The sequence below is a fragment of the Colletotrichum abscissum genome (genome assembly GCF_030869225.1).
Source record: "Colletotrichum abscissum strain IMI 504890 chromosome Unknown Scaffold_4.1, whole genome shotgun sequence".
In the NCBI taxonomy this organism is placed as follows: domain Eukaryota; kingdom Fungi; phylum Ascomycota; class Sordariomycetes; order Glomerellales; family Glomerellaceae; genus Colletotrichum; species Colletotrichum abscissum.
The window spans coordinates 1,416,250-1,434,764 of record NW_026850320.1 but is presented as its reverse complement, the minus strand read 5'-3'; the positions used below and the strand labels follow the sequence as shown (position 1 = coordinate 1,434,764).

At 30.7% G+C, this 18,515-nt stretch overlaps 3 protein-coding genes across 3 annotated transcripts; all 3 read right to left on the bottom strand.

The window, feature by feature from the left end:
• Nucleotides 1-679: 679 nt before the first annotated feature.
• Nucleotides 680-1,951, bottom strand: CABS01_02413 (aldo/keto reductase; the record flags this gene model as incomplete). Its single annotated transcript, XM_060535791.1, has 4 exons — nucleotides 680-1,011; nucleotides 1,070-1,480; nucleotides 1,549-1,726; nucleotides 1,787-1,951. 4 exons carry the CDS (start codon nucleotides 1,949-1,951, stop codon nucleotides 680-682), a joined length of 1,086 nt encoding a protein of 361 aa, XP_060396096.1.
• A 570-nt stretch (nucleotides 1,952-2,521) lies between these two features.
• On the bottom strand, nucleotides 2,522-3,061 carry CABS01_02412 (uncharacterized protein; the record flags this gene model as incomplete). The annotated part of the gene is made up of 2 exons (XM_060535790.1): nucleotides 2,522-2,810; nucleotides 2,994-3,061. 2 exons carry the CDS (start codon nucleotides 3,059-3,061, stop codon nucleotides 2,522-2,524), a joined length of 357 nt encoding a protein of 118 aa, XP_060396095.1.
• Nucleotides 3,062-6,766: 3,705 nt separating this feature from the next.
• On the bottom strand, nucleotides 6,767-6,988 carry CABS01_02411 (uncharacterized protein; the record flags this gene model as incomplete). The annotated part of the gene is made up of 1 exon (XM_060535789.1): nucleotides 6,767-6,988. A coding segment is annotated over one exon (222 nt), but the record flags the coding sequence as incomplete, so codon positions are not given.
• Between the last annotated feature and the right edge of the window lie 11,527 nt (nucleotides 6,989-18,515).

Genomic DNA, 18,515 nt, shown 5'->3' with positions numbered 1-18,515 from the left:
GTTTCTAAAATTTGACAGCATTCCAAGATAGGAGGCTGCTCGTTGAACCTCTCAAGAACTTCAACAAGGGGCTCTCCCTACAACTCGATCCCATGGGTGGAAGCACGTTTCTCTCCACCCTCGGCAGCGAGATCACATATGATGGGTCGGCAGCTGTCACGCGATTATGCTATCAGATGGCTGCGACTTGGGATACGACCTTGGATGAATGAGTAGTGTAATGTAGACGGGGGGGGGGGGGGGGCACAAGGGCTGAAATCGGCCTGAATTGGCTGCATCGGCTACATTGGAGATAGTGTTAATTAAAGCATCGTCGCCGAATCAGGCAGAAACTTATGTTCTGCGACGGTCTGTGTTGCGAGGATTTGAGGGAGATCAGACGAAGACCGCTTCAGCCAATCTAGGATCCGAATCACCATACTTCCGAATTCGTGTTCGGCACCGTAATCTAAGTACCTTAGTATTGGGAGACAGATATCGGGGAGCGCTGATAGCTGAAGCGAAGCTTCGTCAACGTCTTGGAAGTGTCAATCATTGCCAGCTTCCAGGGAGATGCTGGCTAACTTGTGTACTCTTGACGCTACACAGAATCATTTGGAGGAGGCTAAAAGAAAGATCTGATTGGCTCTACCTTCATTACTATTCAAAGGTTATCTAGATCCTTCCCTGCGCGGCCGACTTAGACATGTCCCGAGATGGCCTTGGGTTGGTACAGTTCTTCAAGGTACTTCTCCTCCTCATCGGTTAGGACCTTGCCGTCAGCAGTGATTGCTTGGTCGATTCTCTCGACGCTACTGAAGCCGATAATGGGGCTCGTAATTCGTTTGTTGATCCATGCAAGAGCCACATGGGACATGGGCCAGTCCCGCTTCTCCGCAATCTCCTGAACTCGCTTGATGATGGTCAGGTCCGGCTCCACCGTTCCATGGCTTCCGGGCTGACCCTCCTTCTCGGTCTTGCTGCGAGAGGTGGAGCCGAAGTCCTTTGGTGGTCGGGCTAGGTGACCACGGCCTAGTTGATGTCACCCATTAGCGTGAGCCGAACCTGAATGTGAGGGCCATTGACTTACAGAGAGGAGCCCACGGAATGAGTCCGACTCCAGTGTCGTTACAGAATCGGTTCATCTCCCTTTCTTCTTCGCGATACAATAGATTGTATTGATTTTGCATGCTCACGAACTTCGTCCAACCATTCTTCTCAGCGGTGAACTGCATCTGGGCAAATTGAGTACCCCACATGCTGCTGGCACCGATGTACCGAACCTTCCCCGTCTGCACCAAGTCGTGCAGCGCCTTCATCGTTTCTTCTACGGGTGTTCTGGGGTCAAATCTGTGGATCTGGAGAAGATCGATGTACGGAGTGTCCAGTCTCTTCATGGACGCCTCCACCTGGTTGAAGATAGAAGCTCTAGACAAACCCCACTGGTTTTGGTAGTCCTTCGATTTGTTGATTTCCTCGCGGTAGTTGAAGTGACGAGTCTCTACAAAGTGCGAAAGTCGTCAGCGATGCGACCATGATTGTCACAGCATCAAGTACCGAGTCACATACCAGGCTCTTCACCGACAGCAAAGAAACACTTGGTCAAAATGACCACCTTCTCGCGGGGGATGTTGTATTTCTTCAGGGCCTTGGCAATCGTCCGCTCGGATGCGCCATTCGAGTATGCGTTGGCGGTATCCCAAGTATTCAATCCCCGATCGTAAGCCGCCTTCAGAAGCGGAAGTGCCTACATGTTATGTTTCTTAGCCACGCTGGTCGACGATCATCGCGTAAGCGTTCAGTATACCTCATCCTCATTCAGAGCCCAGTCGATGGACTGAGAGTCTCCAAAACTCATACAGCCAAAAATGGGAACTGAGACACGCAATCCGGACTTTCCGAGCTGGCGGTACTCGACCTTGGTGCTCTCGATACTTTCCCTCAGGCGTGCTGGGAGCTCCTTAGATGCCATTGCTGCGAGTTGTGCTGAACTTTTGATGAGTAAGTCGTTGTACGGGTGAATATGATCTGCTGAGACCGGATGGCAGGCAATTGTTTAATTGAAGATTTATAGAAGGCTGTGTAGGGCCGAGATGTGGTCTAAATAGCTACGTTGCCAGCACAAACGTCATCAAGCCCGATCGCGACATACTTTGGAGCGGTCACAGCGCGGGTCGGTGATGGAACCGAGAAGCGAAGAGCTACCCCGCACTGCGCTGATCACTGGCCTACCTCTTTTAGCCCACCATCTGGTGCAGCGCAGCTTGCTGACCATCAGAGCATTGGTGATTCGGAATTAGCTCTTAAACTAAGCTTGAGCTGTGGTCAATCATGCAAGGGCATTGAAATCGATGACTGGTCCTGAATAAGCTCCTCTGCCCCTGATTAGGAGCCGGACTTAGGATATATAAACTCCGCCGTCCACCAGGAAGACTGGCAATACATTGTCACATCCGTCTCGCTTGGGGTTGTGGTTGTTGGCAAGGGCCATTATGCCAAACGATTGAAAGATGGCTTGTATTGAGGGAAGAAGTTAGCATCTCTAACTGAAGCACTCCTCAAAAGTTCCCACAAATGGTCCAGCGCCACTGGGGTCGTTGTTAGGTTCGCAAGCACCGCGAGTGCTGCAGGTTCCTCTACCATTGTTACAAGCAGCGCCAGCATTGACTTCAGCATCCTGGTTACCACCTCCCAAGATGAAGTCGTCGACTTGAGATCGTCCGTTTCCGGTCTGACATTCCTTGAAGTTACCGACAAATGGGCCAGCGCCGCTCGGGTCGTTATTAGGCTCGCATCGTCCGCCTTTGCAAAACCCCCGGCCGTTGTTACAACTTTCTAGAAGTTCCATTAGTTTTGGCTTAGTCCAACCCCCATCTACACAGTTCAATCATATCCCATCGGGCACGGGAGTCAATTCGAGCAAGTCGGTCACCAAGTGATAGCCGATTCCTTTGTTCCAGTGAATGAGGTCACCAAAGTCGACCCTTACTACGGATAGGAGGCGAAGTACTTACGGGCCAATACCGAGCTCGCTAGAAGCGTCAGGCAAGCTGTCAGAGTAATCAGCCGCATTTTGAGGCATGAAGAGACGTAGATGAGATGAGTGGTATTTAATAACAGATGATCGAATAGATGCTAACGAGATAGATGGTATGAAATATGGCTCTGCGATTCTGTACCAGACAAGATGAGAATAATATGAATTAAGTCCAATCGAGGGATGAATGAGATATTTTCTTTGGATACGAGGAAAGTTATGGCCAAACTTATCTCCAGTGGCCGATCCAGGCTTGTTCTTTAGTAGGTTCTTGAAATTCTCTTACTGTTAGTATACACTTAGGCAGGTCAGACCTTTCGGTCGCGACTAGGTCAATAGGTTAGTATAGGTCTATTGCGTGTATATAAGAGGGGAAGATTATAAGTAGGGCCCGCGATCCCTCTATAGGTATAAGTAGGTAAAAAGGTCCGTCTACACGGGCCCAGACTACTTACCTACTACCCCTACTTAACTACCTAATAAGGCCCTTTTCTACCTCGTAATCTAATATTAATAGTCTTCTATTTTTATAATAAAAAAGGGTAGAATAGGGGCTAAGTCCCCCCGCTAGCGAGAACTAGTAATAAAATCCGTTATTAATCCCCTATTTAAAAATACCTAAAGCCGTATACTAAAATTTTAGTATAGCTTCCGCTATAATTATTTATATAAAAATTTTATTATCCCCTTTTTTTAATTACTTTTTAATCCTCTAATATATATAATTTATATATCTAAACTCTTTAAAAATCGTTAAATCTAGCGTAGTTAAAAAAAAGCTTTTTATTAATTTAACTACGCCCCGAATATATATATTTCTTTTTAAACTAAAGTCTAAGAAGCGTATACGTTCGCTAAATAACTTATTATTTATAATATATTACTATTTTAATTACGTATTACTTACCCTTTTATTTTAATTATAATAATTCCTTTATTAATAAATCGCTCGAGGGACTTATTTAATATGCTTTTTATAAACCTATTAGCTAGGTTATCGTTATTACTAATTTAATAAATTTTATAAAGCTCGTAGCGTTTATATAATTACTAAAGTACTATAATATTTATTATAAGGCGCTTTTTTTTTATAATACTTAGCTTAACGAAGTATTTATATAATAAGTATAAATCTATATAAATTATAGTAAAGATTTTTAGAACGTTAAGTTATTTAATAATAAGGTCTAGGGTAGTTAAAATAATATAAGCGACGTTAATACCTATAACTATTCTATAAACTTCTAATACTAATACGCTCTAAGTAATCCTTTTACTCTTTATAGAGCTATAGTAAATAATATTATTATTAATTATAAAGCTTTTATTAGTCTATTCTTTATTTATAAAAATAATAATATAACCTAGCTATAAGGTATAATTAGCGTTATTTATAAATAACTTATTTATAAAAACAAAGAGTTTAGCTATAGTTAGATCTAATAGTACGAATATAAGCCCTTAGTTTAAGTAATTTATTTACTATTTAATATAATAGTTTAGTATAGTATAGTTAGTAAATAATAGATCTATTTAGTATTAAGTAATAAATAACATATTAAAAACTACTTCTAGTTAATAAATTAATATAATATAAGTACCTCGAGCTTATTATTTAACGAATTATTATTTAGTATTTAATACTAAGGGGTTAACTTACTTAAGCTTCTTCCTTTAGTTCTTCTATCTAAGTACTATATTAATATCTTCTAATAAAATAATTCTATTATTAAAAATAAGCGGCTCGTTAGTTAATAATTATTATTTTAGTTTAGTTAGTAACTTAGTATACTTAAGCTCGGTCTTTTCTTTTTAACTAAAGGTCTTATTTAATAATTTAATTATATTATTAATCTATATTCTAATAATACCGAATAATCCGCTTTCTTTTATTAAAATTAATAAGTATAAGTTAAACGTAGATATTATTATCTAGAGTATTTTTAAATAATACTTACTATATATTACTTATTAATAAGTACTAAATTCTACGAGACTATATAATAGCTATATAACGTATAAAATAGTACCCTTAAGGTATAAGTAACGGATCTAAGTTAGTAATTAAATAAAAACCTTATAATAAAGAGGTTAGCTCGATTATATATATACTTAAGTAATATTTTATAGCTAGATAACGTAGCCTTTTTAAATTAGGGTTAGGGCTAGGGTAAGGATTAGATATTAACTAGTTTTTTAAATTATTAGTAACTATATAAGGATCTCTTTTTTTCCCTCGTTATTATACCCTTATATAACTAAATAGGACTTTTTAATAGAGTTAAGTCCTAGGTTTTTAATCTTATTAACGAATTAAGATTTAAATATCCTTATATCCCTATATTTAGGGCCGAGTTAAATAAATTTAATTATACCTCTCTTAACTAGTCTTAAAAGCTCTTCATTAATAGATTTTATAAAAAGTATTCTTAGTATAGTAATAATACTCTTATTACGGAGTTTAGTAGCTAGCTTAAAATTTACCTCCTCTTTAAATATAAAATAAATAATAATTATAAAAATATTACTACGGCCGCGCCATATTAATATTCTTCTAATCCTCTTTTTTTATAGTAAAGGGTCGTTATTAATTACTATGACGATCTTATTAAGGACCTTGTTAGTAGCGGTATTATTATTAGTTAGCTAGTTAATTATGGGGATTAGTAAGCGGTCGACGTACTTTATTACCGTAGTTAGTAGCTCGGGGTCGACCTTTTTTAAATACTAGGGTTTAATTATAATAGCCCAGAAGCTTATTAAGCCGTAAAGTAATTTTATTACGTATATAATATTACTTATTAAAACGAACTTAAATAGGCCTTTTTATCCCTTACTTTCTTACTAAACTTTAATATCTAACTATAATAATAAATTAATAATATAAAAAATATCTAGTCTATTTTAAATAACTAGTACCTTATTTACTTACTTACTAATATAAAGTCTACGGACTTCTCTTATTACTTTTCTAACTACTTTTATACGTTAAATAATATTTAGTAATAGTAGAGATTCGTTAGAAATATATAAAAAAGCTCCGAAAATAAGGAGTATAGGAACGAGGCTATTTAGGCCGACTATATCGTTAACTACCTTAATTACGGCCTAAAATATAGCCTTTATACTTATTAATAAGTACTTATTTTAAATAATATTATATACCCTTTTAAGTACTACGTAGTATTTCTTAGCTTTATTAATACTATTATAAGTCTCGATAGGTACTTCCTTAACCTTAATAAATATAGATTTAATAAAAGATTTAAACTCTACGGCGCTAAAGTTCTTATTAATATTTATAATAATCTAGTCCGGTAAACCGAGATAAACGTCGATTTAATATAGCTAAAATACTTCTTATATATACTTTATAATTATATCTATAAGGAACCTTACTACTTAAAAAGAAGTAGTAGTATTAACGATATAAAGTACTAATTAGTTAATACCTTTATAATTTATTAAGTATATTATATTAATTACGATCTCGTAATTAAAATTATAATTATCTTATAAAATAAATTTAAATTAACTAGGAATAATAGCGTTAAGTTAGTATTATTAATAAATCTTTATAAGCTTTTTAAAAGCTATAATCTTTATATCGTTACTTAACTATTAAAATAGTTTTAAAAAATAAGGAACTAAAAAGTAACTAAAGCGCTAATATAAGTAGCGTAATTTACCCTCCGTTAAGTAATTAGTAATAGCTTTTTTATTATTAAGGAGTAGAAACTAAGGGTATCCCTATTTACGAATAATAAGTACTATAACGTCTCCCTTAATTAGTAAGTTATTAATATTATTAAAATATACTCCTAGCTTATCTATATCCTTTAAGTAATATAAAAAAGGAGTATTAATTAGTAAAACGTAAAAAGTAATATTATTAAATAGGGTACTAACGACCGTAGATCTTAATAACCTTATAAGTTTATTATTACTAAATCGAATACCTATTTTACTAGCTCTAGAAATATTAAAAGTAATTTTAAGTCGTCGTTATTATAATACGAGGAGTTAAAAATAGCCCGCGGTTAAGAATTCTATAATATTAGTATTAAATATAATACTTTAAAAATCCCCTAACAAGTACCTCCTATTTAATAAAAAAGAGGTTACTAGTTCTATAAGCTTAGTTAACTCGTTAATAAAAGTAGTACTTATAAAGCTATGCTCTATTACCTAAGTAGTGAGGATATTTATAAGAGCTCTACTATTAGTAATAATCGTAAAGTATACTATTAAAATCTAAACTTTATCCTCGTAATTATCCTTATAATTAAAATTAAGGTTATTAAAGTATTAAATTATAATATTATTATTGTCATTATCGTTAATAGGGGCGGTTCTTTTATAAAAAGCGAGGAACTACGAATATAAGCTTAATATAGATCTTTTATTTTTTTCTTTACTATTTTTATATTTCTAATATACCTAATGTCGCTCTTTTTTTAAATACTTAGTTAATTAATAACCGGTTTTATAATAAATAAAGTATTTTTTATTAGTAATACCGCGGCTACGTTAATTTTACTTATTAAATCGGGTCTTTTTATTAAAGCTACTATAAATATGGTTAGTTTAGTAAGTAGCGAGGACCTCTTTATTATAAATATTATCCTAAAAATACTATTATTATTTATTATAGTCGCGCTCTCTCTTTATAATATTAATTAAAGTACTAAGTTAGTAATAAATACTAATAAACGTAAGTACCGGGTTAAGTATAATAAGTTTATATTCTAATATACTACTTACGTAATAGAGGAGTTAGTTACTTATATTAAAAATAAATCCCTACGTAACTAGCGTTTTATAAAAAATCGTAATATAATTAATAAGTACTTATAAGATCTATTAATTCGATTTACCTAGGTTTTTATAAACTATAGAATATTAATAAAGATTATAAAGCTTAGTAAAGTAGTTTTAATAACTCGTAAGTAGTTTAAAGTACTCCTAGGTCCTCTAATATATTATATCGAAGCTAAGTAGGTTAGAGGTATTACTAAGTTAGTTAAAGTAAAAGGTTAACGCCCTTCCCTTAAGTATATTTAAAAAGGTATTAAAATAGTATTATTCGCTAATTCTTACCCGTTAATATAATACTTTAAAAATCCGAAGCTTTTTATTAAAAATATTATACTTCTTACTATTATATTTATTTTTATTATTATAGAGCTTAGCGAGGTTAATTAATTAATAAGTATTAAGTATAATATTATTTTTATTTTTTATATTAAAGTATAGTATTTAATAAGATAGATTTTGTTATTAAGTAATAATAACTTTATTTTTTAGTTCTTCTTCTTTTTTTTCTTAAAGAGGTAGTTATTACGACCTAATACGCATAATAAGGCTAGGGCCTCGCCCCATAGGACCTACGGCGGCTATTATACTATATATATAGAAATACGGACTTAGGGTAACTCCTCTCGGGATAGAAAAACTATAAATAAGTTACGTAACTACGATTATATAATAAAATAAGGAACGGATACCCGTAAATAAATAGGACGAACGATCGTAAATAAGTAGGACGGACGACCGTTTAGTAAATAGTTAGATAATAATAAATAAGAATATTATAAAGGATATGTTTAAAAACGAGACTTATATATAGTATAAATTTAAGCCGAGCTTAAAAATAAACTTCCTATAGCTTCTTTAGTAATTAACTTAGTATTAAATCTTACGATCGCTTTTAGCTATTTTTATTAAGAACCCTTTTTAATAAGACTACGATTAATTATTAAAGCCTTACCTATTTATAATTATAATACTATTTATTTAGTATTCGTAGCCTTAACTTCTATTAATATACTTATTACGACTAGCTAGCTATAATACTTTAATTACTCCTATTTAGTAAGTTCACTCTATAAAAAACTAACTAAATAGTATAAATATATCGACCGCTAATAATAATAATACGGCACAGCTTACTAAAATAGCTATACTTACTATTTAATAACTATACGACATAATACTTAAACTTAAAAACGAGAATAAGTAACTTTACGCTTAGCTCATAGCGCCCTAACCTCCCTTAGTACTTAGAGCTAAGTACTCTAAACCGGAACCCTACGACGGGTCCCCGGATACCCTCTAAGGATTCCTTACTTAAACTAGGGCCTACTTACGCTACTATAAAACCTCTTTTATTATTAAAGCTAATAAAGTTTACTATATAGCTTTATTTTTTAAAAAGGATACCCTTACCTAGTTCGAACCCTCTATAAGAAACTACCTCGAGAACGAACGCAACCTTTAGGATAAAAACACTAAAAAGATCTTTAATAACTATAATAAATTTAAAAAAAGATTTAAAAAAACTTTTAGTAACCCTCCTAAAGAGCGAATTACTAAACGAAAGCTTATAACCCTTATATAAAAAGGGTTAGCTAATAAGTACGTATCTAAATTTAGATAGATTACCTCTAAACTTAATTAGGATAATAATACACTTATAATAGCCTTCTATCGTAGCCTAAAAAAAGAAATTAAAAATAACCTCTCTTAATAAAAACGATTAAATAAGCTTTATAATTATATTAATATAATAGTTAAAATCGATAATCGACTCTATAAATAACGCCTTAAATAAAAAGGATAGAATACTTAAAATAACCGAGCTAAACTTAATAATAGATATAAGTACAGACTAACGACTATTATAATAAGATATTATAACGGACTAATAAATCTTAGTATTATTAAAAGAGAATAACCTCGCTAGAAAAAGGACTTTAAGTACTATAACTATAATAAACTAGGATATATAGCTAGAAACTATTAATAACCTAAACGTATTTAATACTAACCTATCCTAGAGAAGCGAGCTAATATCGTAAACAAAAAAGTCCCCTATAAGTAGCTTTTATAAATAGCTTATTATAATAATAACTACTTTACTTACTAAAATAGTAAAAAACAAATAGGATAGTACCTAAAGTAACCTAAGAATAATAAACGATCTACCTTACCTTCTATTAAAACCCTAGTAGTAATAATAAAAAAAATAAAAATACCCGCCTACCGGCCCTATACTCTTAAAAAAAATAATATTAAATATATTACTATACTCTCTTAGATTTATAAAAATATAAAAAAAAAAGCTAAAACGGACCCTATTACGAGGGATATACTTTACCTCCTTAAAGAACGGATTAAATAAAGACTCCTAACTAATATAAAGGAGTAACTCCTTAAATTTAAAAAAAGAGGACCCAATATAAAAGAAATTATAAGTAGCCTCGTTTATATAGTATAATAAAACTATATAAACCAAAAACTACTTACTAAATTAAAAGCTAACTTAAATAAAATCCTGACTAAGTCTATTTATATAATAAAACGGGTAGACGTTAATAAGAAATTTATTCGTAAGGTTAAAAAATAACTTAAGGACCTCGTATATAAAAATAAGATCGAAATACTTAAGAAACCGATTCTTAATTTTAGAATTATAAAAGAGGGAAAAATTAACTTTAACTTTAAAGAAGAAGATATTAAAATAAGAACTAGCTCCTTCTATTTTAATAAAGCAAAATTACCTTACGATTCGGACGAACTTCGTAACGTTGCCTAACGACGTACTTAAATAGAAATCGATTATAAAGTACCGCTTAGTATTAATAATACTAGCTCTAAAAAGGACGACGACGAACTACGGTATAAATATATTTACCTATTTAAAAATAACTAAACCGTTTAGTTTTATAGAACTAAAGAACGTAAAAAGGTTATAATAACCCCCTATACGGATAAAAACTACTCTCTACTTAACCCCGAAGATCCTTTTTATAAGGAATTATTTTAAGTAGAATACCTAGATAACAAATATTTTTAGTACCTCGTATATAAATAAGATAGTCGTTTTTACTTATAAAGACGTAATAGTAAACCTATTAGGGATATTTACGTAAAAGACTAGCTACTTAGTTAGACGTTACTAAGTTTTAATAATAACGATAAAGTAATATTTAGCCTAGACCCTAGCTTTCCTATAAAGTACCTTAATAGCGAGTATATAAAATAAGAAGACTATAAACATAATTAATACTAAATTTACTACGTTAAAAAGGCTAAGGTATAGAGGGAATACTAAGAGAGATATAAATAAAAGAACCGTCCGAAAAAGTAAATAATAAAAAACTAAAAAAGCTAATTATAAAAGAATAACGAAAGGTAAAAATAGAAAAAAAGTTCTTATATATAACTAAATAACGTAACGACGCATACTTACGAATTAACTTCGATATTTATAGATAAGGATTAAATGCTATTATTAATAACGGCGCATAAAAAAGTTATATCTTACTAAAAATAATAAATAAACTTAACTTACTATAAGTATAAAAAGATAACCTATATTAACTATAAACAGTAAAAAGAGAACGAGTTAACTATAACTATAAATATATTAATTAGGAAACCGTATACCTCTTAATATATATTAATAACTAGTAAGAATAATTATAGTACGATATTATAAAAATTGGAAATATTGACGTTATCCTAAGAATCTCGTAGTTATAAAAGTATAACCCACGGATAGATTAGACTACTAACTAGGTCCTTTAAAAAAATTTAGTTACTAAATAACTTAAAAAAAAAAAGGGTTTAAACGGATTTTTAAGAACTCTTAAAAAACGAGAATAAATACGATACATAGTTTTTATTAGGATAATAAAAAGCTTTAAAAAGTTTATAACTAATACTAACGATCGGGGATTATAATAACTCTAGACTATACCCGAGGAGTACTAAATATATACAAAACTATTTATAAAACCCGAAGAAATAGGATTACTAAAACATAGTAGCTAGGATATAGAAATCGAATTTAAAAAAAGAACGCAACCTAAGTTCTTCTTAATATACCTAATAAACTAAGAAGAATAGGAATATCTTAACGAATATATCGATAAAAAACTCGAAAAAGGACTTATTTAACTATCGAATTCTCTTATAAAATTACCCTTATTCTTCGTACTAAAGAAAGGAGTAAAGAAACGAAGACTTATTATTAACTATAGGAAACTTAACGAAATTATAAAAAAAAATTACTATCCCTTACTGCTTATTACTAAGCTTAAAAACCTACTTTACGGAGCTAACTAGTTTACCGCTATAGATCTTAAAAAAGTATTTAACTAGATTTAAATTAAAAAAAGAAATAAATAAAAAACGGTATTCCGAACTCGTAAAGGACTCTTCGAATACCTCGTTATACCTTTCGGACTTACTAATACTCTAGTAACTTTTTAAATAATAGTTAACTACGTACTCTGAGAATACGTCGATATCTTTATTATTATTTATATTAATAATATTCTTATCTTCTCCCCTAACTTTAAAACATATAAAGAGCATATTTATATAGTATTTTAAAAACTCTAAAATACTAAGTTATATACCGAACCTTCTAAATATAAGTTTTATATATAAAAAGTAGACTTCTTTAAATATACTATTATACTAGAACAAATCTATATATAAGTATTAAAAATAAAAGTAGTTAGGGACTAGCCTATACTACAGAACGTTAAGGACGTATAAAGATTCTTAGGATTCGTTAATTTTTATTAACGATTCCTTAAGGATTATACTAATATAATTAGACCTCTTAATAACTTAATATAAAAAAATACCCTATTTATTTAGGATCCTAAGTATAAAAAAGTATTTATTAAAATTAAGAATATAGTTATCTCCGAACTAATTACTATAATTCTAGACCTTCGAAAACTTTTTAAAATCGAGACCGACGCTTTAAACTTCGCTATAAAAGTAGTCTTAGGATAACGAGACGAACAAAAAAAGCTTTACCCATATTACTTCTACTCTAAAGTATTCTATAAAGCAGAGTTAAATTAGTAAATCTATAATAAAGAACTTATAGCAATTATTAAAGTATTTCGAAAATAGAGACTATAGTTATCTAGAACTAAGTACGAAGTTACAGTTTATATAGACTATAAAAATCTTATAAACTTTACGATAAATAAAAACCTAAACAAACGATAAGTTAAATAAAGCGAGTTCCTATCTAAATTTAACTTCTAAATTATCTATTAAAAAGGTTTAGAAAATAACAAAGTAGACGCTCTTAGTAAAAGGCCCGACTATAAAGTCGCGGTCCCTAAAAAAACATAAGTTATTCTTAAGTAAAAGAAGGATAGTAGCCTTATACTAATTACAAAGCTCCTTATAATAGTTAGAAAGATTAATACTAGCCTAACTAAAAAAATAACCCCTAAGCTTATTATAAAAATTCATAGCGCACCGGCACACGGTTACTAAGGAGTTATTAAAACGTAAAAACGAATTTACTAGTACTATAACAAATCCGCTATACGCACTAAAATTACGAAAATAATTAAAAACTGCGCGACTTATAAAAAAAATAAAAATAGCCCATATAAACCTTATAATAAGCTATAACTACTATAACTACTAATAGAAGTATAATATTTAATTATATAGGACTTTATTGTTAAACTACTAAAATCTAGAGAACCATTTACCAAAGTATAGTATAATAATATCTTAGTTATAGTTAACCGACTTACTAAGTTTACGCACTTCATTCCTTATAAGGAATTAAGTACTATAAAAGACCTAGTATACGTATTTACTAAGGTTATATTTTTAAACTACGGTTTACTAAAAGAAATTATCTCGGATAGAAATAAGCTATTTACTTCGAAGTTTTAGAAATCCCTAATTTCGTAACTCGGTACAAATCATAAACTATTAATATCATTTTACCTACAAACCGATAAATAAATAAAAAAGATTAACTAGATCCTCAAAATATACCTCTGTTATTACGTAAATTACGACTAGGACAATTAAGTAGCACTTCTATTAATAGCCTAGTTCGTATATAATAATATAGTTAGCAAAAGTATAAAAAAATCCCCGTTTTACCTTAACTACGGGTTCTAGCCGATAGTATATAGAGAAGTACGACAAGGACTATAAGCTATAAAAGCCATAGTAAACATAAACAAACTTAAAGAAATCTATAAATAAGCCTTACTAAACCTCGAGTTCGTATAATAGTATATAAAAAAGAATATAGATAGATTAAGGATTAGAGGACTATCTTTAGAAAAGGGGGATAGCGCCTATCTCTTTTACTATAATATTAAAACGAAACGACTAAGTAATAAATTAGACTATAAAAAACTTAGACCTTTCGAAATTATTAAAAAAGCCTCACTAGTTAATTATAAATTAAAATTACTAAATACGATACGATACTATCCCGTCTTTTATATTTTACTACTCGAGCCTATACTAAGAGGTTTATATATAAAAAATCGTATTATTATTAAACTAAACTAACTAGAATATAAAGTCGAACGAATTATCGACTACAGAACAAAGAATAACAAAAAAAAATACCTTATTAAATAAAAAAACTACAGATATAAAGAAAACATATAGGAACCTATTACGAACCTCCGGAACTCCTAATAACTTCTCGAGGAGTATTAAAATTAAAATCAAATCCAGAACTCCTAGCTATTACGGCATCCTAATTAATAATCCTAAAAACACTATTAGCCTATACTTTACGGGCCGCTAAGGAAGCGTTTTCAAAATCCTTAAAAAACTCCTCCGATATAACTTAACTCTTTTTAAATACTATCCGCTTTTAAAAATAAAGACGTTCTAACTTAAATAACGACTTATTTAACTTAGCCTAAGCTTATTAATAAGCCTTAGCCTTTCTTTATAACTCCGTAGCCCTCTCCTAAAACCGCAACTTTTCTACTTCTTCTTTATAATTAAAATAATTAAACTCCGTTACTAACTAACTAACTATACCTAATTAGGCCAAGACTTAATAAAATAGAAACGTAATACTTATAAATATAAATAGTATCGGCGGATGCATTATACAAAATACCTAAATAATAGTATATTCTATAAACCTCGGAATTAAAAAGAACTAAATAATAAACCCCTCGTAAACGATAATTTAAATAAAGTATTATTTTTACGCTTTTGTTAGAAAAACGAATAATACGTAATAATTTACAATAAGACGTAGCTATTAAAGATTTCGATTTTTTAATTCGACCTAATATCGTATTAATATATTTTAAAAAAATACTTAACGATTCCCTAACTTAAAAATAAACGACCTATTTATAAGCCTAGAGGACTAGACTTTTAAAAAGAGAAGCTAATATTATAACTTAATACGTATAATAAGGCCAGGGCCTCGCCCTATAGGACCTATAGTAGCTATTATACTATATATATAAAAATACGGACTTAGGGTAACTCCTCTCGGGATAAAAGAACTATAAATAAGTTACGTAACTACGATTATATAATAAAATAAGGAATAGACGCTTATAAATAAATAGAACGAACGATCGTAAATAAGTAAAATAGACGACCGTTTAGTAAATAGTTAGATAATAATAAATAGGAATATTATAAAGGATATATTTAGGAACGAGACTTATATATAGTATAAACTTAAGCCGGGCTTAAGGATAGACTTCCTATAGCTTCTTTAGTAATTAACTTAGTATTAAATCTTACGATCGCTTTTAGCTATTTTTACTAAGAACCCCTTTTAATAAGACTACGATTAATTACCGAAGCCTTACCTATTTACGACTACGATACTATTTATTTAGTATTCGTAGCCTTAACTTTTATTAATATACTTATTACGACTAGTTAGCCGTAATAGTAGTAAGTTAGTTAGTTAATAATAAGGTTAAAGTTATAATCTCGTTTATTTTAATTAAGCTAGCTAGGGTTATATAAACTCTTTTACTATCTCTCTAGCTCGTTAAATAAGATCGTTAATATTTACTAATTATAGGAATAATAAATAAAAAAAATAAGGATCGTAATATAATATATTAAAATATTTAGTATAACTATAGTAAACTATAATCTTTTTAGAAGTCTAAGTAGGGAAGTACTAAGTATTAAGGGCGCTAGTAATCTTATTTACTATTTAACTACGGTCCTTAATTATTAAGTTAATATTATTATTTATAAAAAAGTTTTTTAGCTTCTTAAGAATTATACTTTTTATTTTTAAAAAGTCCCCTACTTCTTAGTTTTAAAAATCGGTTTTAAAGTCCTTTTATAGCTCCTCGCTCGTTAAGCTATCTTAATAATAAGATCTTATTATATAAAAAACGAAAATATTAAGCTTTTTATTATTTATAAAGGTAAATATAATATTAAATAAGCCCTATTAAGTTAGGTTAACGTAATCCTATTAGCGAGTTAGAATTAGGTATAATTCTATAATTTAAAAATATAAATAGGCTAAAAGTAATATTAACTAATTATTAGACCCTTCTTACTTATTACTAAGGCCGGCGGTTATTATAATATATTTATAAAATAAGTTATATAGTAAAAAATAATCGTAAGAAGTAATTATCGTATTTTAATTATAGTATAACGTTAAGTAGGTTTAAATAAGTAATAAGTCGGTCGTAGCGATCGTTTTAATAATAATAAGCGGGCTATTATTATTAATTAGAAAATTTCTTTTTTTTAACGAAGTATATAAATAAAAAGTTATTAAAATAAGTAAAAAGTCGTAAAAAAAAAAAAGGCCTTTTATAACCGTATTTTTAGTAATAAATAGAGGATTTTATTAGCTACTAATTAGCGATTCCTTTTAGTACTTTTTATACTTTATTTTTATTAATCTAGTCTCAGAGCTTTTATAAATTAAAAAAAAGTAGATTTACTAATAATATAAAATAAATCCCTACTACTACTATTATTAAAATCTTTTCTTTTCCTTAGTATCTTAAAATATTTTGCTATCCGCGAGGAATACTTCGCTATTAACGTATTTATAATTCTAAAGGTCTTACTATTACTAAGTACTAATACTTTAGTAATCGTTAGATCGATCTCTTAGTAATTAATCTCTTTTTACTTATTATTAATTTAAAGTAGCGCTTAGTTATAATATATTTAAAATAGATTCTTTTATAAGTAGTTTAATTAGAGAGAAGTTAGTAATTATAATAAAGTTAATAAAAATAATATTAATAATAAAAGCGAGGTTAATAATAGTAATAAAATAATTAATCTTTTTATAATAATAGCTTTAATAAAAAAGATCGTATATAATAGAGCGCGCTCTTAACGGTCCGTAACTAATTAATTAGTTATTAGCTAGTAATAGTAAAAAAGAGTTAAAGTAGTATAAACTAGGCTATTTATTATTAATTAGATAGATAGAACTAAGTTAATAAGTTAGAATAGTTAGCGAGGTAAGTCGAGGCTATTTCTTTTATAATTATATTCTTATTAATTTATAATAAAAATATATATATAATTTAATTACTAATTAGTATTAATATATACTTAGGTAAGTTAAACCTTTTAGTTATAACTAGGTTAATAGGTTAATATAAGTCTATTACGTATATATAGGAGGGGAAGATCGTAAGTAGGGCCTACGATCCCTCTATAGGTATAAGTAGGTGGAAGGGTCTGTCTACACGGGCCCAGACTACCTACTTACCACCCCTACCTAACTACCTAATAGGGCCCTCTTCTGCCTCGTAATCTAATACTTACTATCCCAATGTTTTAAAATCTTTGCAAATCCGAGATTGACTTAGGGCATGATTCAGGAGATCTTAGTCTATTATCCCATTTGTTCTCGGCGTGATCGCTGTCAACGGAATACATAGCCCTATTTTACGTATTCGGTATCGTAAAAGGCTTCCTTTGACCTGTCTGACACGTTGTCCCGTCACATAGTCGCCTTGTGGGGTTCGGGGGATCTATGCAATGTTCTAGGTCAGTCTGATCGCCGTTAAGACGACATGCTATGATCCGCCTGACATGGAGTTTCCAGTAGTTTCATTGGACCGTCCATATGAAACTCAAAGAAGCTCGTCAAGCTCGAATTAGCTTTGTTACTAGGGTCGAGGATACCTTGTTTCAGTGATTAGGAGCTGTTGCACATCGAAACCGCAGCATTCGGACTGCACCGTCAATGATCTCGCCTGCAAATAACTGACTATAGGGATAGCGTGCACAATCTCTCCCACAGTGAATATTATCTCGTTAATGGCATGCGTCAGAATATGTCTGCTACGAGGCGTTGCACCAGCTGAAATGAATACCGAGCCAGGCCTCGGCTTTCACGACCAAGATTTGCATCAATGCCACCAACTGAAACCCCCCTCAATACGAAGCGCGTGTACAGGTCACTTGTTCAAAAAGACAGAGGTTCTGCAACCTAAGTGATGGTAGTTACACCCCACCTCACCTCAGGGCAGCAGCGACTGTAAGATAATGAACTTGCCTCAGAGCACGACACGAAGAGTAATAGCAGAGAGCCCTCGTCTTCAGGCTCAACTTTGTCCATTTTCATCTGTACTTGCACGTCTTCCCGCAAAGCCATCTCATATTAAACACCATAGCTGGTCAGTGGACTTATTGGTAGGTCCTGACGAACGCGTTG